General features: G+C 59.3%; 1 protein-coding gene across 3 annotated transcripts; it reads left to right on the top strand.

Annotated features, from left to right (window-relative positions):
• The first annotated feature begins 1,201 nt into the window (after positions 1–1,201).
• SERINC4 (serine incorporator 4) lies at positions 1,202–24,083 on the top strand. 3 transcript variants are annotated; one of them, XM_044978922.1, is made up of 12 exons: positions 1,202–1,373; positions 9,082–9,249; positions 9,424–9,602; positions 9,705–9,784; positions 11,731–11,824; positions 12,052–12,253; positions 14,000–14,090; positions 15,080–15,206; positions 17,389–17,461; positions 18,094–18,145; positions 19,585–19,735; positions 21,853–24,083. In XM_044978922.1, exons 1-12 carry the CDS (start codon positions 1,275–1,277, stop codon positions 22,067–22,069), a joined length of 1,533 nt encoding a protein of 510 aa, XP_044834857.1. In that variant the 5' UTR covers positions 1,202–1,274; the 3' UTR covers positions 22,070–24,083. The 3 variants fall into 3 exon arrangements, with proteins under 3 accessions (XP_044834857.1, XP_044834856.1, XP_044834858.1); XM_044978921.1 differs by having other exon boundaries at positions 12,052–12,263; positions 13,995–14,090; XM_044978923.1 differs by lacking the exon at positions 1,202–1,373 and adding an exon at positions 8,268–8,735 and having other exon boundaries at positions 12,052–12,263; positions 13,995–14,090.
• Positions 24,084–25,323: the final 1,240 nt, after the last annotated feature.

Genomic DNA, 25,323 nt, shown 5'->3' with positions numbered 1-25,323 from the left:
TTCTTAGCCACAATGACTTCCTGTGGCCATGAGTTCCTCAGTCTAATTACAGGTTCGGTGAAATAAGTTGTTTCCTTGCATGGGTTTTAAATTGCCCACCTTTCAGTGTCACTGGGGTGTCCCCTCTTTGTTGTGTTACGAGACAGGGAGAACAGATGCTCCCAATCTCTCTGGTATAAACTTTTATCATGGCCCCTCTTACTGGTCTCCTCTCTAGAGTATCAGTCCAGTCTCCTCAATCTTCATTCATGGGGCAATTTCTCCAGGCCCCAAATGTTCTCACCACCCTTCTCTGAGTCCCTCTAGTTCTGCTAGACCCGTTCTGCAATGAGCTGACCTGGGCTGTGCACAGGATCCAAGTGAGGCTGCTCCAGAGACATATATAAAAGCATTAGAATATTCTCTGTATTATTTTCCATCCCATTCCTTCCACACCCAAAGATCTTTGCTCTTCTGACTGCAGCTACACACTGAGCAGGGTGCTCAGACCCAGGTCCCTTTCTTGCATTGATAGTGGTAATTTAGAACCCGGTCAGGTGTAAGAGTTTTCCCTCCAGGTACTTTACTTTGCACTGATCACTGTGGCTTTGTGTGCCTGGTGCTGTCTGTTCCCCAGGCTGGAGGGGCACAGAGAGGGGAGAGCTGGCACTGCTAAGACGATTGTTGTAACAGGTTGAAATGGCGGCTGACGACCCTGGGCTCAGGGCTGTTGGTCCTTGACCCAAGGAGCTGATTTAGTGACTGTTTCCCCAGTGCTCATGTGGGACCTCCATCGGCAGCTCTCAGATGGGCAGTGTCGGGATCCCTGTTCCACAGGGCTCAGCCAGGCACAGCGCAGGGGGAGGCCAAAAGAGGCTCTGCTCTCGCTGCCTGCACTGGGCATCTCACGTGTTCCTTTGCTCTCTTAGTACTTTCTGTAGGTGACAAAGTGCCTCCTGCGCTCCCTGCCTGGCGTGTGCCCAGCAGATGGGGCTGTCTGTGCTGGTGGGAGCAGACTCCTTTCCAGGGATTGCTAAGCTCTCTATTTCTGCTGGGTAAGAGGGTTAAAGAGACTGATTTGGTTCCCAACTTAATCACTCTTGATGGAAAGACAAGAGTCATCCAGAGATCATGGTTGGGGGCGGGTCTACCAAACCTCAGCCAATAACAGGTTGCTGCCTAATTGGCTTCCACTTTGGATAGTTTTTCAGAAGCAGGGAGTTGCTGCCGGTCTCCACCTGCTCTACAGGGATATGTTGTTAGCAGGCTAGTCAGGCCCAGGCACCGCAGGATTGATGACCAGAAGGCTGGAGCAGCACATCCGGCATCTCCACTGGGGAGCTGGTGGCTTCAGGCCTGCAGAGGGGATGGTGGCCAGCTGCTGTAAGGCACAGGTAAGCTGGAGTGTGGCCCCCTTCCAGGAGCCACAAGGAACACCCTGCTGGTATTTACAGGGCTTGTCTCTGAACCACCCCAGGGATCACTGCCCTCAATGAACTGCAGCCACTTGTGGGGTGTGATGTGCAACTGTTTTAACAGCCATGCAGCAACACTGCCTAACCGGTTAGGACTCACCCAAGTGGGGTGCTGGCCTGGATGCCATTCAATAGGTACCACTGGGCAGGGGCAAAAGGTCCTGGCTTATTCAAAACTCAGCACCCTCCCACCCCATGCTGGGGCACTGCTCAGTGCTGGCTCCCAGGGCAGATCACCAGTGTGCTCTCTGCAACACCTGGGTTTGTCCCATTCCAGGACTTACCTGAGCCAACCCTGCTCTGCTCCCAAGATGGCGTGGCTGGGCAGTCTGAGGTGAAAGTGCAGGCCGCTCTGGGGCTGTGAGCGAGGGACAGGAACATGGGAGCAGTGTTTGCCGTGGGGATGCTCTCAGAAACCAGCTTGGGAGGATCGTGCTGCCTGCTAGACACTAGCCCGGACGAGGCTGCCCATGATGGGGAGACGCCCCCCCTCCCCCCCCCCCACACACACTTCAGATTACACCAGATTCTCTCGAGCCTTGGGACACAAGCATTTCCACCTCTCTAATGCTGTGTGTCTTGCTCCATTGTCGTCTGCTTCCATGACAGCAACATCTTTCTCAATGGTTTATGTCTCAGCTGTTCTCGTCTGGCCCATCTTTCACCAAGTGGGATCCATCAAGGGCTTGTCTAGGAATATGGTACAACATGCCTAAGCCCCTTCAGCCTCCTTTCTCCAGTCTGCAGCCCAGTACTTTGCTAGTTGCTTTATCTCACCGCAGGTGCTGAGTATTCTCTGCAAGCTTCTTGGGTGGGACGGGATGCAGTTCCTGAGGGGCCTTCTAGCATCCGTCAAATTTCAGATGCATGTACTGGTGTGGGTCTCGCAAGGACGGTGCTGGTCTCTGCGGGTCTCACAGTGACCGTGCAGGTCTCACAATGACCGTGCGGATCTCTGCAGGTCTCACAATGATGGTGCAGGGATCAGAATGACCAGGTGTAATTTTATCTTGGTTCTTGGGTTCTCCTTCTTTTTACAAAATATTTGTCAGACTCAAAAAAGCTCCATTTCCCGTCCCAAATCTTGCTTCCACCTCCGTTGGCACTGACTGTGAGCCATGCTGTATTCTTCCCTGTTGATCACTCATGCCCCAGCCCTCCCCATGGTGTGCGCCTCGTCCCACCCCCTACTCCCTCATGGTGTGTGCCTGCATCCCTGCCCCAGTTTGCGCCCCCTCTCCTCCCCACATGCTGCCATGGGAGCACACAATTAGCTCTCTCTGCCCTGAGGCCCCGGTGCTAGCTGGTGCCTCGTGTGATGATGCTGGCTGCCCACCCGAGGGCTGTTTCAGACCCAGAGCCCCAGCACATCAAGGACCTGCCTGATCTCCTTTCCTATTGGCCCTTAGGAGCCTGAGCCCCATGCCTGGGGCTAGCAAGTAGGGCTGAGAACCAATCGCCTCCTTTCCCAGATGTGACCAGTGTGTGTCCCTCAGGCGTGCCCTATGCCCCGGGCGGCCCAAGGGCTTTGAGGGGGCAGTCAGCCAGGACTCCCTGGATGCACAATGTGTGTAGGAGGGTGCGGGTGTCACAGGCAGCCAGGATGTGCTGCTGGGCAAGACCATCACCGCTGAGTGCGGGCACACGTCCCTCCCCCGGGCATCCTGCCTGACACCCACTCCCCACCTGTCCTGCTCTACCACCCACCCCGGCTTTCTGCTCAGAGCCATCCAGGCCAGCTGCCGCGTGGATGCGCCCAGTGCGATTGGCTGGGAAGGGAGGCATGTTCGGCGCAAAGGGGGAGCGCTGCATGCAGCAAGAGGTGCGCGGGGGGTTAGTGCTCCCCAACTCCGCCGCCCGCCCTAGAGCCTGATCTTCCTGTGACAGCCTTGACTCCGTCCCTCTCGTGCATGGTCAGCAGCCTGCTGCAACTGGCTCCCACGCACTCCCAAGCCGGCTAGGTGTGGGCAGCGTTCAGGCACCGTCTCTGGCTCTGCTCGCCTGCAGACTCCCTGTCTGAAACGCTTCCCTGGGATGTGAGCCTCTGCAGTGCAGCTCCCCAATCCCACGAACAGTCCGGAGACTTCCCCAGCCTTCCCACTACGGGTGCCTGGTGTCATGGAGTGTAGGGGAGTCAGGGCCCTGCACCCCTCTTCCTGAGATTCACCGTGACGTTCAGCCAGCCAATAAAACAGAAGGTTTATTAGATGACAGGAACACAGTCCCAAGCAGGGTGTGTAGGTACAACCAGAACCCCTCAATCAAGTCCTTCTGGGGGGGTTCAGAGAGCTTAGACCCCAGCTTGGGGTTCCCTGCGTTGCACCACCCAGCCCAAGACTGAAAACAAAACCCCCTCCAGCAGCTCTCTTCCCCCTCCCCGCAGCTCCTCCTCTCCTTTGTTCAGACTCCGGGGCAGGTGTGTCTTCTCCCAACCCCCCTCCTGGCTCAGGTTACAGCTCAGGTAGCTTCCTTCAAGGGAAGTCCCCCATCCCCAATGTAACTCCCCTGCAACATTCCCAGGTCAAATCCGCCCTGCTCCGTCACACCTGGCCCCTAGCTTCACCCTTGGGGGACCCCTGGCAGGTAAGTCAGGAACGCAGGCTTTGCAGAGGAACTTCTCACATACGCACACGCTGTACTGTGAGACAGCACGGGAATGGCCAAGCTCTGCAAAACAGTAAGTGACTCATCACAGTCCCTCCTGAGAGCCCTGGGCCCTCCTGCCCTCTCTCCGGGTCCCCTCCTGGCACTGGAGAGCACCAGCCTGCAGTGTCTTCTCTTCAGTTCCTGCTTCCAGCCAGCTGGCTTTGGGCAGAACCATTAGACGTCCATGGCTCTGTGGTAACAACCCCTGACTCCACCAGTGCAGAGCTACTTAGTGGTGGTGCCCCTTGATGGCCGTGTTTCAGCTGCTGCTGGTGTCACTTTGTGCCCCTGTCTGTCCCTCTGTGTGCTCCAGCTGTAGCTCTGTGGGGCAGGGCCATCTCTTGTCTGCGCTGTGCCTGACACAGCGAGGCCTGGGCACTGCAGCACAGAGCAATGGTAAGAGCCCTTGGCAGCATGGAGGGCAAGGCTGTGGCTTACTTCACCGTTTCACTCTGGCTGAGCATGGACACGGCTGGTTTTGAGTTTGGCTGAGGAGCTGGGACGGGCTGTCAGCCCCCTGCACAGACGCCAAGTGACTGTCCCAGAGTCACACTGGGAATCTGTGGCAGAGCCTGGAACTGAACCCAGGGGAGTCCCTAGTCTGAGGCTAGCACCTGAACCGCTGGACCATCCTCCGTCACCCCACAAGCCTCCTTGGAGACACATCTTCCCAGGAGACAGCTCCCCGTTCTGCAGGCACAGCTGGACGTCCTTCCTGGACACGTTCTCTTGTATTTGGCTGGATTAAGATGCACTTAGTTTGAATGGGCCCAGCTTACCAAGCAATCCAGATGGCTCTATAGGACAGCTCTATCCTCACTGCTAGTTACCACTCCACCAATTCTTGTTCATCAGCAGGATTTTATATTTACGTCCAGGTCACTGATCAAAATGTGGAGCAGCATTAGGCCTAGAACTGACTCCTGTGGAGCCTCCCTAACAACTCCCTCTTGAGCGACGAGTACGTTTTGAGATCTGGCAGTTAGCCAGTTCTTAATCCACTTACCACATGATTGATTAATATTGTATAGAGTGAGTTATTTAATAAGAATACCATGCAGTATGAAATGCCTTACTAAAGTCTAAGTACATTACATCACCGTAGTTACCTTTATCAACAAAATGTAATCTCATCAAAGAAAGAGATCAGGTTTGTTGGACATGACCAGTTTTCCATAAAACCATGTGTCACGGAGTCCCTGGGCGATGCTCTGGAACTGCTCCCCACAAAGCCAGGCAGGACTTTGGGGAGCCTCCTCTCCCTCGGAGCAGCCTGTCTGCAGGGCAAGAAGCTCACACGGCTTCACCTCCTGGGTCTCTCCTTGGAGCATTCAGCATCCCCTGCCCCTCCGTGCGCTTCCCCCAGCGAGTCCGCCCCGGCGGGGTCCTGGGGAAGCCACAGGGTCCTGCCCCCCCACGTCGCAGTCAGACGTGACTCTTCACCGGCCAGTAACACAGAGGTTTATTAGATGCCAGGAACAGGGTCTAACACAGAACTTGTAGGTACAGAGAACCGGACCCCTCAGCTGGGTCCATTCTGGGGCCCAGCGAGCCAGACACCCACATCTGCCCCTCACTTCCCGTCCCCAGCCAGCTCCCAACTGAAACCCCCTCCAGCCCCTCCTCCTCTGCTGAGTTCCTTTCCCGGGCCAGGAGGTCACCTGACCTTTGTTCTCCCCCACCTTTAGCATCCCCTTGCAGGGGGGAAGGGCCTGGCCATTAGTTGCCAGGAGACCGAGTGTTGGCCAGAAACTGAGGCCCCCACACAGTATCCAGAGGAAACATTAAGAACAGTCCCAGTTCGTCACACCATGTCAACTGACATTAATTATATTTCTATACTTTAATTCTTTATTGATTGAATCCCATATCAGCATTTCCATTCTTTTCCCTAGGATTGATGTCAAGCTAACTGGCTGTTAGTTATCCATGTCATCCCATTTGCCCCTTTTGAATATTGTCACCACATTAGCACTCTTCCAGTCTTCTGGAATTTTCCCAGTATTCCAAGATTTATTAAACATTAACATCAGTAGGCCAGAGATCTCCTCAGCCACCTCTTTTAGGAGTCTTGGGTGTAAGTTATCTTGGCCTGATAACTTCTACTGGGTATAAATATTTTAAGTTATTTGACATCTTCATTTACTTACAAATGGACTAGAAAATACTTAATCATCCTCACGTGATACGAGTACGTCATTCTGCTTCTTTCCAAATACAGAACAAAAATACGTATTGAACACTTCTGCCTTTGCAGTATCATTAACAAATTTACCATCTCCGTCTAGTAATGGGCCCATGCCATTATTTGGATTTTACTTCTTCTGATATAGTTAAAAACACCTAGTTGTCTTTAGCTGCCAGACATGGATTTTTTTCCCATGATGTCTTCATCTTCCCTTATGAATTTTCTACACTTAATTCTTTTAGTTTATATTGATTGCTGTTCACTTCCCATTTTTTCCATTTTGCTTTGTTTCTAACGACTGCCTTCACTTCCCCTCTGAACCAGGATGGGTTTGTAACCAGCGTTGTCCTCTTTCTCTGTTGTGGAATCATATATTTTCGGCCATGTAATAAACTCTTTTAAAGAGCTTTCTATGTTCAGTCACATTTTTCAGTCTGAATTTTCCCTCTCAATTAATTTCACTTATAATGTTCCTCATCTTGGGGAAATTAGCCCTTTTGAAGGGTGTGTGTGTGTGTGTACATACACATTCTATATGGCCAAACGGAGCAGTCCCAACTGGTTATATATATTGAATGTACTCAGATTATTATCACTGGTCCCTAGGCAACCACCAACCCAGTCCAGTGATTAATTAATCTTTATCCAAGAGATCCAAAATAGGGTTGCTCAGCATTGGCTGCAATACCACTTGTGTTAGAAAGTCTTCATCCATCATTTATAAAAACTCCAATGATGTTTTACTAGTGGCTGCATGAGACCTCTGGCATGTCTCCCTGACTGAAGTCCTCTGCCATCACAGAGCATTTATTTTCCCACATTACAGACGGGTGCTTAAGGAGCATCCTGGTCTCTGGTTTGACTCAGAGGTCTGTAACAGATGCCCACCAGTATCCCCAGCTGGGATTTATTAGTTAGCACATAGATCCATATGCATTTGAGATGCCGTGGTCGGAGCTTTCAGTAAATCTGAACAGCAAACTGTGTTTGAGGGCGAGTACCCACTCTTGCCTTCCTGAGCAGGTCAGAACCAGTGATTTGAATGTTCCAATCATGCAGACATCCCACCAGGTTTCAGTGACGCCAGCTGAGTCACAGGCATGCACATCACTCATCCAAATCGCCACTGCATCCCAGAGCTGCCCCAACCGCCTGGAAGGCGGATCCTGCTCGCCACAAGCCTGTCAGTGGCGCTTCGGCAAAGACAAACTAGCAGCAGAGCCTGTTGTGTGCCACAGCTCAGAACCTGGTTTGCTGCTCTGGCCAGCTGGGAAAGCTCTCCGAAGTGTGGCTAGGAGCTCATTGCATCCCAGTGCTGCTACACCTCTGGGGTCCAGGATGCCAAGGGGGTGGCCCCATGGGGTGGGGCACAGTCTGGATCAGGGCAGGGCATAAGGCCTGATGACTAGTAAACGCATCAAAGCTCCAGGGAGGCGCCAGTGGGTGCCCATGCCCTCTGCCTGGCCCAACTGCATTGCAGGAGCTGGGTGATGTAACCTCTCCCTTCTCCTCCCCTAGGCCACACTGCCTGGCCCTCCTGGTGGGGTCCATGTGGCCAGCCCCAAGGGGTTCCAGCCCATTCTGCATGCCCTGTCCTTCCAGGTGAGGGCATCGGGCACAGGAGGGGCTCTGGGGAGCTGCAGCTTGCAGTGTGTCCTGAAGGAATCTGGGTTTGCTGTCCATGCTCCCTGTGGCCAGGGCTTGGGCTACTGAGGGAGGTTCTTGGCAGCCTGGCCTGGCCTTCTGCATGGGGAGGCTGGGGGCAGGGCCTTCCCCATCTCCTGGGCTCTGCCCACCCCCCAGGAGGTGAGTCTGGAAATCCTGAGCCAATTAGCAGCCCTAATCCCTCCCAGAGCGGGGCAGCCTCCCCCCTGGAAGGCATGGGGCAGTCAGTGGCCCCGGGTGGGGGGGGAAGGGGAAGGGGGCTGTGTTCTGCTGGAGAGGCATGGTGGGGAGCTGTTCAGGGCAGGGGGTTGGATCAGCTGCTGGATGGGCCCAGGGCAGCTCTGTGTCTCTGTCTGGCATCAGCTAGGGGCAAGGAGCCTGTGCAGGCCGTGTATCCCATCAGGAGAGTCTGGGCTTGGCCCTGCCCTGCAGCGCTGCCCCAGCCCGCCGGCAGGAACAGATGGCCAGGGCTGGCCAGAGCCTCCCAATCCCCCGCTAATCCCCCTGAGGAGCAGCTCAGCTCGGCTCCCCCTTCGCACTGGCCATTCAACAGGGACCCGTCCAGGAAAGACGCAGCAGCCTCAGTCCAGCCCCTTGGGCCTCTTCTGGGCCAGGACAGCCCCTTCCCACTGGCGCTGGTGCCAACATGAGACGTCCCTGAGCCTGTCTCCTGGCCATCCCCGAGGAGCAGCTGGGGGCGGGCGCAGCCAGCCATGGCCCTCACCCAAATGCTGAGGCGCAGCCACCTCTGCAGCTGCCTCGTGAACTCACTCGTCTACCAGGTGAGCCTTGCCCCAGCACCCCTTTCCAGGCCACTTGCGATGCCTGGTGCAGCCCCATGGCCTCCCTCCGAGCCCACTCCCACTGGGGTCTCCATCCTGTGGGGCCGGGGCCTGCCACCAGCTTGGCCCAGCTCCCCACTTGAAGGCAGTTGGGGCTGGTGAGTCCGTGTCTGCACAGGGCTGCCCAAGAATTCCCAGGCCCGCGGCGCAGCCCAGCGGCCTCTTGGCTCACACTGTGCTGACCCCCAGCACCACGGTGACCCCCAGAGCCCCGTGGCCTACACCTCGCCCTGGGCAGCCGGGACGCAGGCCCAGCTGTGTGACTCCGCTGCCTTTCATCCCCTAGATCTGCTGCTGTTGCGGCCCGGGCCCCTGCGGCTTCTGCTGCTCCTGCTGCCCCAGCATTAAGGTGTCCACAGGAAGCCGCATCGTCTACACCCTCTTCCACGTCCTGGCCTCCACGGTGTGCTGCCTCATGCTCTCCCGCACCGTCTCCGAAGCCGTCAAGGAGAACGTGAGTGGCACCTGGGGAGCCTGGCTGCTGGCCCCGTCCTGGCGTAGGTCTGCTCTGTCCAGCCCCCCGAGGTATCGCCCTGGCTCTGAGCCCGAGGGGCAGGTGTGGCCCTGCATTGCCCCGGGCTGTCTCAGGCAGGCGGCTGATCCGTCCCTGTGATTTCCCCCTCTGCAGGTGCCTTTCTACGCCCTGCTCTGCGAGCACCTGCCCCGGGGCATGGACTGTGACATCCTGGTGGGCTACTCGGCAGTCTACAGGGTCTGCTTCGGCACCGCCTGCTTCTACCTGACACAGGCCGTCTTCCTGATCAACGTGAAATCCAGCAGCAACTTCCGTGCCCTGCTGCACAACGGGTAAGAGACCCCATGCCACGGGCCTGCCTCAGCTCACTGAGCTGAGCCCCAGCGGGAAGGGACTTGGGGCTGGAGCTCCCTGACTTCTGCCCTCGATTGCAGGTTCTGGTTCCTGAAGCTGCTGATTCTGGTCGGGCTTTGTGCAGCAGCCTTCTTCATCCCCGATGACCGCTTCCTGCAAGGTACCAGCCAGTGGACACGTACCCTGCCCCACCCTGGAGCCGGTGCCATAGGGCCTGCCCCACCAGCACAGCCGGTTACTACTGCCTGGGGGCCGGATGGGAGCCGGCGCCCCCTAGCGGGGACAGGCCCCATCTCCCATTCCCCACCCCCCTGAGCCAGCCAGTCCCGCCCTGAGGCCGGATGGGAGCCAGCGCCCCCTAGAGGGGACAGGCCCGTACCCAATTCCCCACCCCCCTGAGCCAGCCAGTCCCGCCCTGAGGCCGGATGGGAGCCAGCGCCCCCTAGAGGGGACAGGCCCGTACCCAATTCTCCACCCCCCTGAGCCAGCCAGTCCCGCCCTGAGGCCGGATGGGAGCCAGCACCCCCTAGAGGGGACAGGCCCCGTGTCCCATTCTCCACCCCCCTGAGCCAGCCAGTCCCCCGCCCTGGGGTCAGATCAGAGACAGCGCCCTCTAGTGGGGAAAGGCGCCAGATCCCATTCCCCAACCCCCTGAGCCAGCCAGTCCTGCCCTGGGGCCGGATGGGAGCCAGTGCCCCTTAGAGGGGAAAGGCCCCGTGTCCCATTCCCTGCCCCCCTGAGCCAGCCAGTCCCCACCCTGGGGCCAGATCAGAGACAGCGCCCTCTAGCGGGGACAGGCCCCGTGTCCCAGTCCCCGCCCCCCTGAGCCAGCCAGTCCCCGCCCCCCTGAGCCAGCCAGTCCCTCCCTGAGGCCGGATGGGAGCCGGCGCCCCCTAGCGGGGACAGGCCCCATGTCCCATTCCCCACCCCCCTGAGCCAACCAGTCCTGCCCTGAGGCCGGATGGGAGCCAGCGCCCCCTAGAGGGGACAGGCCCCTGCCCCATTCCCCACCCCCCTGAGCCAGCCAGTCCCGCCCTGAGGCCGGATGGGAGCCAGCGCCCCCTAGAGGGGACAGGCCCGTACCCAATTCTCCACCCCCCTGAGCCAGCCAGTCCCGCCCTGAGGCCGGATGGGAGCCAGCACCCCCTAGAGGGGACAGGCCCCGTGTCCCATTCTCCACCCCCCTGAGCCAGCCAGTCCCCCGCCCTGGGGTCAGATCAGAGACAGCGCCCTCTAGTGGGGAAAGGCGCCAGATCCCATTCCCCAACCCCCTGAGCCAGCCAGTCCTGCCCTGGGGCCGGATGGGAGCCAGTGCCCCTTAGAGGGGAAAGGCCCCGTGTCCCATTCCCTGCCCCCCTGAGCCAGCCAGTCCCCACCCTGGGGCCAGATCAGAGACAGCGCCCTCTAGCGGGGACAGGCCCCGTGTCCCAGTCCCCGCCCCCCTGAGCCAGCCAGTCCCCGCCCCCCTGAGCCAGCCAGTCCCTCCCTGAGGCCGGATGGGAGCCGGCGCCCCCTAGCGGGGACAGGCCCCATGTCCCATTCCCCACCCCCCTGAGCCAGCCAGTCCCTGCCCTGGGGCTGGACTGGAGTCGATACCCCCAGAGGGGACAGGCCCCCAGGGTCCCTGCTGGTCCCTGCTCCCAGACCTGGCTTGGGGCTAGAGCCCTCAAGGCATCAGTGCAGAGAACTGGGGCCTGGCACAGCCCCACTTCCTCCAGGTCAGCGGCTTCAGCTCACTCCCCTTTGTTTAGGAATTAGAGAGCCAGCCCAGAGCCAGTGCCCGGCCAGTCCCTGTTGCCGGCTCTGCGCGGCTGGGCATGTGTCCTGTGTGTCCCTCGGCTCCAACTCGCCCCAGTGCACTAGTCTCCGCCCCCCCCCCCATGAGGTTCACCTCCTCACTCAGCTGCCCAGGCCCCTGCTCCTGGCGGGGAGGGGGTGTTATCGGCACGTGGGGAGGGGCTGGGTGAGGTGGAGCAGCCGGGCTGGGTTTGGGGCATGGCTGGGTCCTGGTGGCTCTGTACGATGGGCAGGGATGGGCTGTGCCGTGGCCGGGGCCAGGCGTGTGTCTGACCTTGCTCCCTCTCTCACTGCTTCACCTACTGGTAGCCTGGCACTACGTGGGCATCTGTGGCGGTTTTGCCTTCATCCTCGTCCAGCTGGTGCTGATCACAGCCTTTGCCCATACCTGGAACAAGAACTGGTGAGTCCGCTCCCCCGGCGCACAGTGGGGTGTCCTGGGGCTGGGCCATGGGGGCTCTTTCCAGTACCTTTTTCTAGCTCCTCTGCAGCTGTGGTTTCTCCCACTGCCTCTGGGAGTCTGTGCCCCGCAGGGAGACTCTGTATGCTAGGCTTGCTGGGCCTGTGCCCGCCCCACACTGCTAAGGATTTGCACTAGCCCCTTGCTCAGCCTGTTCTCTCCCCTTTCAGGCTGCTGGGCGCGTCCCAGGACAAGCGCTGGTACCTGGCTGTGCTGCTGGCCACACTCGCTTTCTACACCATCGCCTCCACTGCCGTCTCCTTCCTGTACAAGTACTACACCCACCCGGCTGGCTGCTTGCTCAACAAGGCCCTGCTCACCCTCAACGTCAGCCTGTGCGGGCTCCTGTCCTTCCTCTCCATCACGCCCTGCGTGCGGCTCCGTGAGTGCCTCGGGGGGGTGAGGGGGGGTTCCTCCCTGCTGAGACACTGCCTGCCCTGGGGGCTGCCACTCATCTTTCCAACACCTTTCTGGGCGGGCGGCTGTATGCAGGGCCTGGACTTTCCCACCTGCCCCCCATCAGCCACAGCTCTGCATTGTTGCGTGTGTGCGTGAGTGACACCGTATGTGTGTGTGCGAGCAACACTGTGTGTGCGCAAGTGACACTCTGTGAGGTCCGCCGTGTGTGTGTGCAAACGCCTTGAGTGCTTGTGCAAGTGACAGTGTGTGTTGTTGAAACAGATCTTTTAATGCCCACAGCTGAGCAGATGTTTACCGGTACCAGTGAAGACCCGGCTACAGTATGATTACTGCACAGTCATCTATCTGAGATAGAATCACACAGGCAGTTCCTTTCCTACAAGCCTTAGCTCCCCAAGCATAAACCCTCAGCGACTGTGCCAGCTCTACACAGTATCTTGATTGGCAAACAAAGCAGGCATAGCTACCACTTCAAGATGGAGACTTCTCTTCTTTCCCCTCTCAGGTACTTGGTCTGTCCCCGGAAGCAGAGCCTTGGTCACTCTGAGCCCACTGGTTCTAGGATCTCGCAAAGGTCCCTCAAGGCGGGGTCTCAGTTACACCAACGACTTCTGTCTCAGTTTTGATCCTCGTCAGATGTTAATTGGGGAAATTAGTCTGACTCATTTACTTTGCTTAGCATTTATACCTTTTGTTCTCCAAGGAGTGTCATGACCCAGAAATCTGCCTCATAGGCGTTTATTACTGGTATAATCTAATTAATATTTTGGAAGGGATTGCAAAGCGGATGCACAGACCAGAGCTCAGCCATCATTTACCCTTTCATAAATCATTCACTTAAGCTCTTAGAACGATGTTATCTAAAAAGGGTCATTTTTGACCCAGGTCAGCTTGCGCTAAGCCCACCGATCGCATGATTTTACGTGTTCTTTACTTTGTGAGCTAGTGTTCTGCTGATATTCCAATATTTGGGGTTAAAACACACGCGCCCATCGAGCTGTTATTAACCATTCCAGTGAAGTTTCAGCACCTCCAATAATTTTCCACTCCATTTATCTAATGCTAAGAGAATCCTGCTCCCAGAATCTGCTTGCAAGTTCAGACCTGCCAAGCCGTACCAAACTCATGCTTGCCACATATATTCATATCAATCACAGCAATTCATAATAATTTGGCACCGTCTCAACATGTGCAGGTGTGAAGTCACGTTCATGTGTACGTGTGAACAATACCAAGTGTGAGCGACACTGTGTGCAAGAGATAGTGTGTGAAGCCACGTGTGTGCGTGCAAACTCTGTATGTGTGTGCAAGCGACACTGTGTGCGTGTGCTAGTGATGTTGTGTATGTTTGCGAATGACACCAGGTGCAGGTGTGTGAGGGACTGTGTGTGAAGTCATGCACGTGTGACCGATGCTGTGTGTATGTGCGACAGTGTGTGCGAGTGAAGCCATGTGCATGTGCACGTGTGCGAGTGTAGCATGTGTTCATGCAAGAGACACTGTGAGTTCCACATGCCCAACCTCTCCCAGCCTGCCTGAGCCCTGCATGGGGGGCTGGGCAGTGGGTTCTGGGGCAGCCGGAGGACTGATGTAAGGGGCAGAGCTGGGGGTGGGGAGGGCTGCCCTGGCCAGTTTGGGGCTGTAGCTGACCTCTTACTTGTGGGAAAGCAGCTGACTCTCCCTTCTCCTGCAGAACAGCCCCGCTCCAGCCTCCTGCAAGCGTCTATCATCAGCTGCTACGTCATGTACCTCACCTTCTCGGCCTTGTCCAGCCGCCCGCCCGAGAGAGGTCAGTGCAGCCTAGGGCTGCCAACCTTCTACTCGCCCAGAACCGAACTGCCCTGCCCTGCCCCCCCCCCCGAGGCCCCGCCCCTGCTCACTCCATCCTCCCCCCATCACTCGCTCTCCCCCATCCTCAATCACTTTCATGGGGCTGGGGCTGGGGCAGGGGGGTGGGTGCGGGAGTGGGTGATGGCTCCGGCTGGGAGTGCGGGCTCCAGGGAGGGGCCAGAAATGAGGAGTTCAGAGTGCGACAGGGGGCTCCAGGCTGAGGCAGTGGGTTGGGGTGGGGCCAGGGATGAGGGGTTTGGGATGCAGGAGGGGGCTCTGGGCTTGGGCTTGGGGTGTTGGGGGGAGTGTGAGGGCTCTGGCTGGGGGTGCAGACTCTGGGCTGGGGATGAGGGTTTGGGGTGCAGGAGGGTGCTCTGGGCTGTGGCTAAGGGGTTCGGAGGGTGGGAGGAGGATCAGGGTTGGGGTGTGGGGAGCAAGGACTCCAGCTGGGGGTGTGGGCTCAGGGGTGGGGAGAGGGACCTTTTTTCTGTCACAGGCCACTGACCCACAGAAAAAAATCAATCGTGGGCCACTCACCTGCCTGGAGGGACGCAGAGGCTCAGGGCTTGCCCTACAGTGGGGCGAGCTGGTACTTGTGGCTCCTGCCCCATGGGGGTGCACCGTGGACCAGGTGAAATTAACCATGGGGCTGGATCTGGCCCGCGGGCCCTAGGTTCCCACCCCTGCCCTACGTGTAGGAGTCAGAGGGAGGACATGCCGAGAGCCGTGTGGAGCGGAGGCTAGCAGGGAGTCTGCCAGCCCTGCTGCGCCACCAACCAGTCAGTCAACGGCCGGGTCAGCCAGGATCCATCCGGTCGAGAACTGGACACCTGGTCACCCTAATGCAGCCCCATGCACTTGCCTCGGCAAGGCAGCCGGCAGCCCAGCCAGGGATCCAGGCCTGCAGCCCCCTCACTGCCTGTCTTGCTGTCTCTCCCCACCCTGCAGTGCTGTACAAGGGGCAGAACCTCACCGTCTGCTTCCCTAGTGTCAGCAAGGACGGGCTGCAGACAGAAGACACCACAGTTGCCATCCTGGGAGCCACCATCATGTACGCCTGTGTTCTCTTGGCGTGGTGCGTATGCTCATCACTGCGCCGGTCAGCTGCAGCTGTAGGGGCCGCCTGAGGCAGGCTGTGGGGGTGGTTCCCACAGGCCCTGGGGCTCCGTTTCCACTTCCGAGCTTCTGAAGTGTCATGGATTGTAAAGCCATAAGCCCCCCCCCCCCCATCCAGTCAGCACAGGCCAGAGGCCCTCCCCAGCCATCCCTGTGCCCCGCCCCTCACTGCCAGCTGGGCTACAGAGAGACACCCAGTCAGCACTGAAAGACTCCAAGTGAGGGAGAATCCACCACATTCCCAGGGACCTTGTTCCTCCCTGGTGCCTTTTCTCTAGCCTGGCTTCAGCTTCCAGCCCCTGGATCTTGTTCTGCCTTGGGCATTACATTAAGCAGCCCTCTGCTCTCAGAAACCTATTCGTGTGAAACCTTCCAGACCGGAAGCAAGTCACCTCGTACCCATCTCTTGGGCCAACGAAACCCATTAGTGCCACTGGCTTTGTCAGACCTTCCAGGCTAACCCCGGCGATGTGAGTCAGTCCTGGAGGGGAAGTGGCCAAGCAGTGGCAAGGAGTGGGTGACGTAGTCGTGATGCTGGCACCATGCCCAGGAAGTGCTGCTGCCTCTCAGGATAGGAGACAGAACGGGGCTCCCCCTGCTCACCCCATTCAACGGCTGTGCAAACAGCTAGTGAATAGCTGCGAGCCCTGCTCTCCTGGCCTGATTCCATTCTGCCGGGGGTTGTTCGGAGCCAGAGGGATATGTGCAATGATGCTGCATGCTGGTAAGCATAGGGTGGCCAACAGCCCCTTAGTACAAGGGACGTCCCTTATTTCTTCCTCTCTGGACAACAAGTTGGGGAGTTGCTGAGTGCTGCAAAAAGCAGCACGAAATACCCCAGCAGACGGAGGGGAGTCCTTCTTAGTATTAATGATGAGGATAACAATGGTAATAATAGTATTCGGAGACAGTGGGGGTCAGGGGTGCAAGGAAACTAGTCCCTTATTTTTTGAAATACAGTTTTGGCAGCCCTAGTTAAGCTGGTCCTGTGTTCCACCCCAGAGGCGGGTGCATTGCAGTGGAGGATGAAGGGATCCCTGTTACAGACTTATGGAAAACCAATCGTCACACTGATTTGAAATCTGAGATTACAAGTTTTTTGCTGAGATTACAAATATGGTTGATAAAGATCATAGTGCTGATGTAATAGAGTTTTGTAAGACTTTTTGATTAAAAATTAAAACACTACATGGCACAGGGTAAAGGGATTAAAAACTGGCTAATTGATAAGTCTGAAAAATGTCAGTGTATGCAGGGAATCATCACTGAGTGGGAGTGTTTCTAGCCGTGTGCTGCAGGGACTGGGACATGGCCCTATGCTATTTAACCTTTTTATTAATGACCTGGGAGAAAACGTCTCCCTGATAACGTTTGCAGAAGCCGCGACGGCTGTGCGTGTGTAAATAATGGCGAGGACAGAGCACTGTTCAGAGCCATCTGGATTGCTCGATAAGCTGAGCACAAGCAAATGAGTATTGTGCTGCAGCTAAAGGTAAATGAAGACGTCTAGGAACACAGAGTGCAGCCCTAGGTACAGGATGGGGACTCTATCCTGGGAAGCAGGGACTGAAAAAGATTTGGGCAGAGGTGACGTGTGAGGGGACAAGGGGGGTCACATGCTCCCCCAGATTTCTGCCTTCCATTTAGTAACCGCTTTGGCTCGGGCCAGGCCTGTGCGGCGGGGCTCGGGGAAGGAGCACCGCTTCTCCTCCCCCCCACCCCCAACGCTGGCCCAAGCCCGGCAGCAGCGCAGCGCCCCCTGGCGGTAGGTGGGATTGTGCCTCCCTGGCAGCAGCGCAGCGCCCCCTGGCGGTAGGTGGGATTGTGCCTCCCTGGCAGCAGCGCAGCGCCCCCTGGCGGTAGGTGGGATTGTGCCTCCCTGGCAGCAGCGCAGCGCCCCCTGGTGGTAGGTGGGATTGTGCCTCCCTGGCAGCAGCGCAGCGCCCCCTGGCGGTAGGTGGGATTGTGCCTCCCTGGCAGCAGCGCAGCGCCCCCTGGCGGTAGGTGGGATTGTGCCTCCCTGGCAGCAGAGCAGCGCCCCCTGGCGGTAGGTGGGGGTGGCGCATCCCTGAGGTTGAGTAGATTGTACATGAGAATGAATTGCTACTGTTACAGATTCTATCTCTCTGTTGCTGCTGCAGTAACGAGGCCTCCTACCTTGCCGAGATGTTTGGGCCCCTGTGGATGATCAAAGTCTATAGATTTGAGTTCCAAGTGAGTAGGAATTCTACCTGCGCCTGTCTGGAGTCCTTGTCCCCATGCCCCATCTCATCCCTCTCTCATCCTCACACCCATTTCAGCTTCACGCCCTGTCTTGTCCTTGTCCCTCATCTGCCTGTCTGCGGGATGGGCTATCCACCCCAGGACAATCCCGTCTGAAACCCTAGGCACCTTCCCGGCTCCTGGCAGCTGCTTGTGCCATGGCGGCTACACTGCTATTTTTAACATGCTACCATGCTAGGTCTACTAAGCTGGAAGTTACAGCACCAGCTCCCATGTAGACGTACCCACAGTGAGAGTACCTGATCCCATGGCATGCAGTCTGACCCCAGCTAGCCGACAGCAGGCGGGGGACGCAGACAGTGCCTAGGCCAGGCCAAGGGGCTGCCATTTTCTTTGCATGACCCACTGTTAGAAATGAAATGTCCTTTTGGAGCTGACCCCCCACCCCCTCCGGCTCTGCCTAGGAAGCTGTTCTGTCCCAGACAGCCCAGCCCAGTCCAGATGAAGTTCCACACTGGTCTGATTCTGATTCCAGCCTGTAGCAATGTGGCTCCAGCTGAGTCCCAGGGCTCTGATAACTGTTTCCCTTCCAGCTGGCACAAATCTTCTGCTTTTCTTTACAGAAACCCTCCTGTTGCTTCTGTTGTTCTGACAAGACAGGGGAAGAGCTGGAAGGTGAGTGCCTGGGCTAGGGAAGGTGAGACGGGCCTGGGGAAGGTGAGTGTGAGCCCTTAAGGAGCATGGCCTGGAGTGTAGGGGGCGTGGGTCCTGAGGAAGCATGGCTTTTGGGAGGTGGGCCCTCAGGATGCAGGCCCTGGGGTGTAATCTAGGAGTGTGCTGTTCTCCAAAGGGTGAAGTCTCAGGTATGGAAGTGTGCCCTGTAGGGGGCAGGTTCTGTTGCATGAAAAGTGTCCCTGTCACCAGAGTGCATGGATCACACACATGTATGTATCGTGGTGCTGGTCCCACTCACAGTATGTGTAACAGCAGCAGCGCTTTCCTATTGATGGGAACAGCAGGAAAGCTCATTCCCTTGTTGGGAAGAAAGAGAGAGAGTTGGTTGAAAGATCAATATACAGACAGACTTGAATTCAATTCTTGAGGTTTAGATACACAGCAGAGATGAGCTAGTAGTTGCCAAAAATCCTTTTAGAAATAGTCCAGAGGTTATAGTCCAATGTCCATATTCAGGGTGATTCCAGTCAGTGACTGGGGGTCCCAATACTTATGGCTTAAGGTTTCCCCCTCTTGAAACCCAAAGCAAATCTGAGATGAAGAAGGATCCTGTTCCAGGGTTTTTATACATTTCCAGCAGCCTTTCGGCCTGAGAAAACAATAGGCTCAACTCCTTCTCGTAAACATCCTGGCAACTATCACAGGATAATTTATCCATCAAACAGTTCAGATACAGGTTACCACAACCTTCAAAGAGACACATAGACAATAATACTATTTCACTCAAGTATCTTCCTAAATGTTAATATTCCTTTTTTTGATTTTTGAATTAAAGCTATAGCAATAGACAAGACTTGTTTGTTTACATCACAAGCCCTGAGCAAACACCTCCCCTTCTACCTCTAACAATGCCGGCTGCATTTCAAAGCTCTGTTCATTTGCATATCTTCCTAACCAGTCTCTAAAGTTCGGCCATGGGGCAGGTCAGTCTGGGAGGTAATTAACTCTTTCTGGCCCTGTCACCTTTCAATGAGAAATTATATTACACTCATAAAGTCACACCAGGCGCTCTCATTGGACGCAGAGGGGGTATGTGAGCAGGAAGGGTCACTGGGGGCGGGGCTGTAGGTAACCGGGCGCTCTCATTGGACGCAGAGCGGGTATGTGAGCGGGAAGGGTCACTGGGGGCGGGGCTGTAGGTAACCGGGCGCTCTCATTGGACGCAGAGCGGGTATGTGAGCGGGAAGGGTCACTGGGGGCGGGGCTGTAGGTAACCGGGCGCTCTCATTGGACGCAGAGCGGGTATGTGAGCGGGAAGGGTCACTGGGGGCGGGGCTGTAGGTAACCGAGCGCTCTCATTGGACGCAGAGCGGGTATGTGAGCGGGAAGGGTCACTGGGGGCGGGGCTGTAGGTAACTGGGCGCTCTCATTGGACGCAGAGCGGGTATGTCAGCAGGAGGAGGGGCCTGCAAGGGGGCAGAGGATCATCTACAATGAGCACGAGCACGTTGTTTACAGCTACTCGACCTTCCACTTCATCTTCTTCCTCGCCACGCTCTACGTCATGATGACCCTCACCAACTGGTTCAGGTGAGGCCCTTGCCCTGCTGCGTGGCCCCAGCCAGCCTGGCACGTCTAGCAGCCGGGCCCCCGGCTCTCCAGGGCATCTACCCCCAGCGGGTGGGGCAGCCTCTCCTTTCCCCAGTCTCAGCCTGCTGTGGCTCCAGGCTGGGATCTCAGCAGGGGCTGGGAGGGCTCTAAGGAGCAGCCAGCTGCTGCTGGATGCGGGGTGCGCTTCTGCCAAGTCCGTCCCTCCTGCTGCCGCTGCCGGGCTGCCCCCGTTGGGTCCTGCTGCCAGGCTGCCCTGGTTGGGTCCCGCTGCCCGGCTCCCCCTGCCACGTCCCTCCTGCTCCCGCTGCCGGGCTCCCCCTGCCACGTCCCTCCTGCTCCCCCTGCCGGGCTGCCCCCGTTGGGTCCCGCTGCCAGGCTGCCCTGGTTGGGTCCCGCTGCCGGGCTCCCCCTGCCACGTCCCTCCTGCTCCCGCTGCCGGGCTGCCCCCGTTGGGTCCTACTGCCGGGCTCCCCCTGCCACGTCCCTCCTGCTGCCACTGCCGGGCTGCCCCTGTTGGGTCCTGCTGCCAGGCTGCCCTGGTTGGGTCCCGCTGCCGGGCTCCCCCTGCCACGTCCCTCCTGCTCCCGCTGCCGGGCTCCCCCTGCCACGTCCCTCCTGCTCCTGCTGCCGGGCTCCCCTGCCACGTCCCTCCTGCTCCCCCTCCCACGTTCCCTCCTGCTCCCGCTGCCAGGCTGCCCCCGTTGGGTCCTGCTGCCAGGCTTCCCTGGTTGGCTCCCGCTGCCAGGCTCCCGCTGCCACGTCCCTCCTGCTCCCGCTGCCCGGCTCCCGCTGCCAGGCTGCCCCCGTTGGGTTCTGCTGCCAGGCTGCCCTGGTTGGGTCCCGGCTGCCAGGCTGCCGCTGCCACGTCCCTCCTGCTTCTGCTGCCGGGCTGCTGCTGCCACGTCCCTCCTGCTCCCACTGCCAGACTGCCCCCGTTGGGTCCCGCTGCCGGGCTGCCCCTGCCATGTTCCCTCCTGCGCCTGCTGCCAGGCTGCCCTGGTTGGGTCCTGCTGCCGGGCTCCCCCTGCAACGTTTCTCCTGCTCCCACTGCCGGGCTCCCCCTATCACGTCCCTCCTGTTCCCGCTGCCAGGCTGCCCCCGTTGGGTTCCGCTGCCGGTCTCCTCCTGCCACATCCCTCCTGCTCCCGCTGCCGGTCTCCTCCTGCCACGTCCCTCCTGTTCCCGCTGCCGAGCTGCCCCTGCCACACCCTCCTGTTCCCGCTGCCAGGCTGCCCCCATTGGGTCCTGCTGCCAGGCTGCGCTGGTTGGGTCCTGCTGCCGCTGCCACGTCCCTCCTGCTCCCGCTGCCGAGCTGCCCTGGTTGAGTCCCGCTGTCGGGTTGCTCCTGCCACGTTCCTCCTGCTCCCGCTGTCGGGTTGCTCCTGCCACGTTCCCTCCTGCTCCCGCTGCCGGGCTGCCCCTGCCACGTCCCTCCTGCTCCCACTGCCAGGCTGCCCCCATTGGGTCCCAGCTGCTGCTGCCACGTCCCTCCTGCTTCTGCTGCCGGGCTGCCGCTGCCACGTCCCTCCTGCTCCTGCTGAGGCTGCCCTGGTTGGCTCCCTCTGCCAGGCTCCCCCTTCCACGTCCCCCCTGCTCCTGCTGCCAGGCTTCCCCCCGTTGGGTCCTGCAGCCAGGCTCCCCCTGCCACGTCCCTCCTGCTCCTGCTGCCGGGCTGCCCTGGTTGGCTCCCGCTGTCGGGTTGCTCCTGCCACGTCCCTCCTGCTCCTGCTGCTGGGCTGCCCTGGTTGGCTCCCGCTGTCGGGCTGCCCCTGCCACGTCTCTCCTGTTCCCGCTGCCCCGCCACATCCCTCCTGCTCCCGCTGCCAGGCTGCCCCTGCTGCTGTCTGGGCTTTGTGCCTGTGGCAGCAGTCACATGTGGCACCACTCCTCCTGTTGCTCTGGTGCAAGGCTTGCAGTTTGGGAGTCAATGCCCTCCTGCCCCCCAACTACTCAAAGTGGGCAGGCGTGGCTCTCCTGGCCCCCCTGTTGTGGTGCCCAGGGGCCCCCAGAGTGTGGGGGGCCAAATATTCTCTCTGCTAGGGTTAATCTGCTTTGGGCTCCCCCCGCCTCAGTGTCTCTTCTCTCCTGCTCACCAGCTACGAGAATGCAGTGCTGGAAACGACCTTCACACATGGCAGCTGGTCGACATTCTGGGTGAAGGTGGCCTCGTGCTGGGCCTGCATCCTGCTGTACTTCTGGCTCCTCCTGGGCCCGCTGTGCCGCTCCGACTTGCGCCAGCGCCGGAGGGGCAGCCCGCCCCTGCGCATACTGCGACGCCGGCGCCCACTCCAGCGGATCAGCGTCTCCACGTAGCCCCTGCTGCTGGGACTGGACAAGCTGCTGGCTGCTGGGCAAGCGCTGGGCCGGGCAGCTGGCTGCAGGGCTATGGAGATGGAGGGGCCGGGGGCAGGGCCCAAGCGGCCAATTCAGGATCAGGAGGGCAGGGCTGCCCTCCCTGCCTGCCAGACATGACTCTGGACTGGATCTATGTACTGAAGAGCCCGCAAGCATGGCACCCACCAGCCTCTGCCCTCTGCCTCTGCCTCGAGGACGACCCACCCCGGCTTCGCCCCAATCGCTGCCATTGGGGAGTAGGAAACTGCTGAGAAATCCAAGCAGGATCCCAGATCAGGCCCAGGGCCGCTCCCAGACAAGAACTCCCCCAGCGCCAGCGGTCTGGGGACATCGCCCCAGCATGAAGTCCCCCAACCATTGTCAAGGAAGCCTAGGCAGAGAGCTGGCCTTCAGGGACCTTGCACAGGACTGGCTTGTCTCTAGCAGCATCTGCTAGTCAGACCTGCCCCTCTCTGGTCCAGCCGGGGGCTCCTCTGGCAGAATGTCTTTCATGTGCGGCGTGTGAGGCCCAGAGCACGGGGCAGTGGCTGGGCTGGGCAATTGCCACACCCCTCACGCCTCAGCTGCAGCCCCTGCTCTGTTGGCCTTGAAAGAGCATCTGTAAGGCTCTGCCCCAGCCCGCCTGCAGGTGCTGTGGCCTGGCTGCCCCCCTTCTGTGACTGTCCTGCTTCCTGGAGCCACACCAGCCTGCCCTCCAGCCATGCAGTGCAAGGCGAGCAGGACTGTAAATAGCTCCTGGGGCCTGTTTCTACATAAAGCCCTGAGCTGAGCCTGTGTGGCACTGTGTGTGCGCGCCTGCAGGCCCTGGCTCAGGGGCCAGCCCCCCTCTGGCCCCCCAGTGCCCACCCCGCTGCCGTTTGCCTGTGGAACACTGGAGCTCAGGCTACAGCTACTGGGAAGGCTGGGCAGGCAGGGTCAGCACCTCTGCAGAGGGGCTTGGGGGTTGAGAAATGGGCTGGCTTGGTTGACCACAGGGAGTGGGAGCTGGGGGCTGGCAGGGCCCTGTAGTGGGGCTGTGCTGGTGAAGCTCTGTCTTGGGGGAGCAGGTGTCCTTGGCACACTCCTGGTTCAGGCCTCACCCGAGCTGGCCCTCGGTGGGCCTGTGGGGTGCACAGCACTGTGGGGCTCCAGCAGGATCCTGCCCAGGGTGAATTGGGAGCTGATCTGCCTCCCTCCTCTAGAGCAGGGATGGGGGCTCACATGTGCTCCTGCCCCACTGCGGGAAGCTGCTCTTGTAGGATGCTATCACTTGGCTGTCACAACAGCTCCCTGAGACCCTGCCCCAGAACAATGCAGGGAAGACACCACATGTGGGTCACAGGCTGCCCCTGGCAGCAGCCCATCGCCAGGCCCCAGCCCTGGGAAGTGCCCCAGGCCTCACCAAAGCCCTCGCAGAACTGCTTGATTTTGTTCTGCCTCCCACATGTTCTGTAGCGGGCAGGAGACGCAGAGGTGGTGCCCACATACCTTGCTCCACCCCAACGGGGAGCCCTCACTTAATGCCGCTCGACCCTTCCTGGATCCTGGGCACTGCGTCAGCTCCCCTCCCATAGCAGCCAGTCGGGAATTGAGGCCGGGGCACGGCCTTGTGTCTCATGCTCAGAGCTGGCAACGGGCTGGTGAACCGTTCCTGGCTCGTGGTGCAGGGGTGTTTGCTGGGGGCAGGGGAACAGCCCCATGTTCCTGCTGTCCAGCTCCATGGGCGCGGTGGGCGGCGCTGGGCAGGCAGCCTTGTTGGGAGCAGGGGGCGGCCTGGTCCCAGCTGGTGGCTCTGCAGGGCTCTGCACAGCCAGAACTCGTAGTCAGTCTCCAGGTTCTGGGGCAAGAAGAGAACTGCCGAGGGAGAGCAAGTGCAGGGGGCTTCCCAGACCCTCTCTGACCCCCAGGCAAAGGTGCCAGTGTGTGTGGGGGGCTATTCATGCTCCAGCACAGCCTGCTGTAGAAAGTCCCTTAAGCGTGCCTGATACAGGGCGAAAAGGCACAGTACTGGGGGAGGGGCGGACGGGCAGGGTGCCCGGGCTAGGGCTGGCCCTGGAAGGGGAGGAGGCAGGGTGCTGGGGAAGGGCTCAGTGTTGGAGGAGGGTGATAACTTGTGTGGTTAAATGCCTGATCACACTTTGGTCCATTATGAAATACACTGAAGAGCTCAAATAACCAGTGTGTGTCAGATTGACGGCCCTAGGCCCATAGCAGCTAATATGGGGAAGAGGTTCTGTGCCATCCCAGTCGCCAGGAAGCCGGCGTGGGCAGAGTTCTTACATTCTCCTTAGCAGAAGGTGAGCTCCGTGCACCTCCCGGAAGCGGCCAGCGTGTCCCTGCGGCCCCTAGGCGCAGAGGCGGCCAGGGAGGCTCCAAGTGCTGGCTCCGCAGCTCCCATTGGCCGGTGCGCCTCCGCCTAGGGGCTAGGCATGCTGGCCGCTTCCGGGAGCAGTGTGGAGCCAGGGCAGATAGGGAGCCTGCCTTACCCCACTGTGCTGCCAACTGGGAGTCACCCGAGGTAAGTGCTGCCCAGCTGGAGCCTGCACCCTGAACCCCCTCCTGCACCCAAACTCCCTCCTGGAGCCCACACCCAACCCCCTACCCCAGCCCTGAGCCCCCTCTTGCCCCCCAAGCCCCTCATCCCAGGCCCCACCCCAGAGCCCTCACCCCCCCACACACTCCAGACCCCTTGGCCCCAGCCCAGAGCCCACTCTCGCACCCGGAACTCCTCATTTCTGGCCCCGCACTGGACCCTTCACTGCCTCCTGCACCCCTGCCCGTGAAAGTGTGTGGGGGGCAAGTGATGGGGGGGCTAGAGGGAGGCGGGACAGGGGGCGGGGCAAGGGTGTTTCAGTTTTGTGCCATTAGAAAGTTGGTAACCGTAGCCTGGAGGCTTGGCCGGGTGGGTGGGGATCCCACCAGCCCTCGGCCTGGCTGGAGCTCAGCATGGGCACGGAGCTCCTGGGGCAGGCGGCCACACGTGGCTCTGAGGCGGACTCCGGGGCAGCAGGGGGACCTGTGGCCAGGGTTGGGGGCGTGGAGAGCAGGGGGCGGGGATCCTGGAGGTGGCCCCGCCCCAGCCGGCAGGTGCTTTCCCGCTCCCGCTCCCGCTCCAGGCGATGCGCTGGCCCCAGCTTCGCGGCTCCTTGGCCTGGCTGGACACGGGCAGCAACGGGTCCCCCGGCTGCGAGGCGGAGGCAGCGCTGGAGCCCGGCCCAGGAAAGGGGCAGCCG

The sequence above is a fragment of the Mauremys mutica genome, chromosome 11, assembly GCF_020497125.1.
Source record: "Mauremys mutica isolate MM-2020 ecotype Southern chromosome 11, ASM2049712v1, whole genome shotgun sequence".
Taxonomy (NCBI): domain Eukaryota; kingdom Metazoa; phylum Chordata; order Testudines; family Geoemydidae; genus Mauremys; species Mauremys mutica.
Note: the sequence above shows the minus strand (reverse complement) of the source record. Positions and strands in the feature narration are given on the sequence as shown.

Coding starts and splice junctions, on each gene's coding strand:
- SERINC4 (XM_044978921.1), top strand. CDS start 1,275: ATGACCAGAAGGCTGGAGCAGCACATCCGGCATCTCCACTGGGGAGCT. Junction 1,374..9,081: donor CCAGCTGCTGTAAGGCACAG/GTAAGCTGGAGT, acceptor TTCATCCCCTAG/ATCTGCTGCTGTTGCGGCCC. Junction 18,146..19,584: donor GACAGGGGAAGAGCTGGAAG/GTGAGTGCCTGG, acceptor CATTGGACGCAG/AGCGGGTATGTCAGCAGGAG.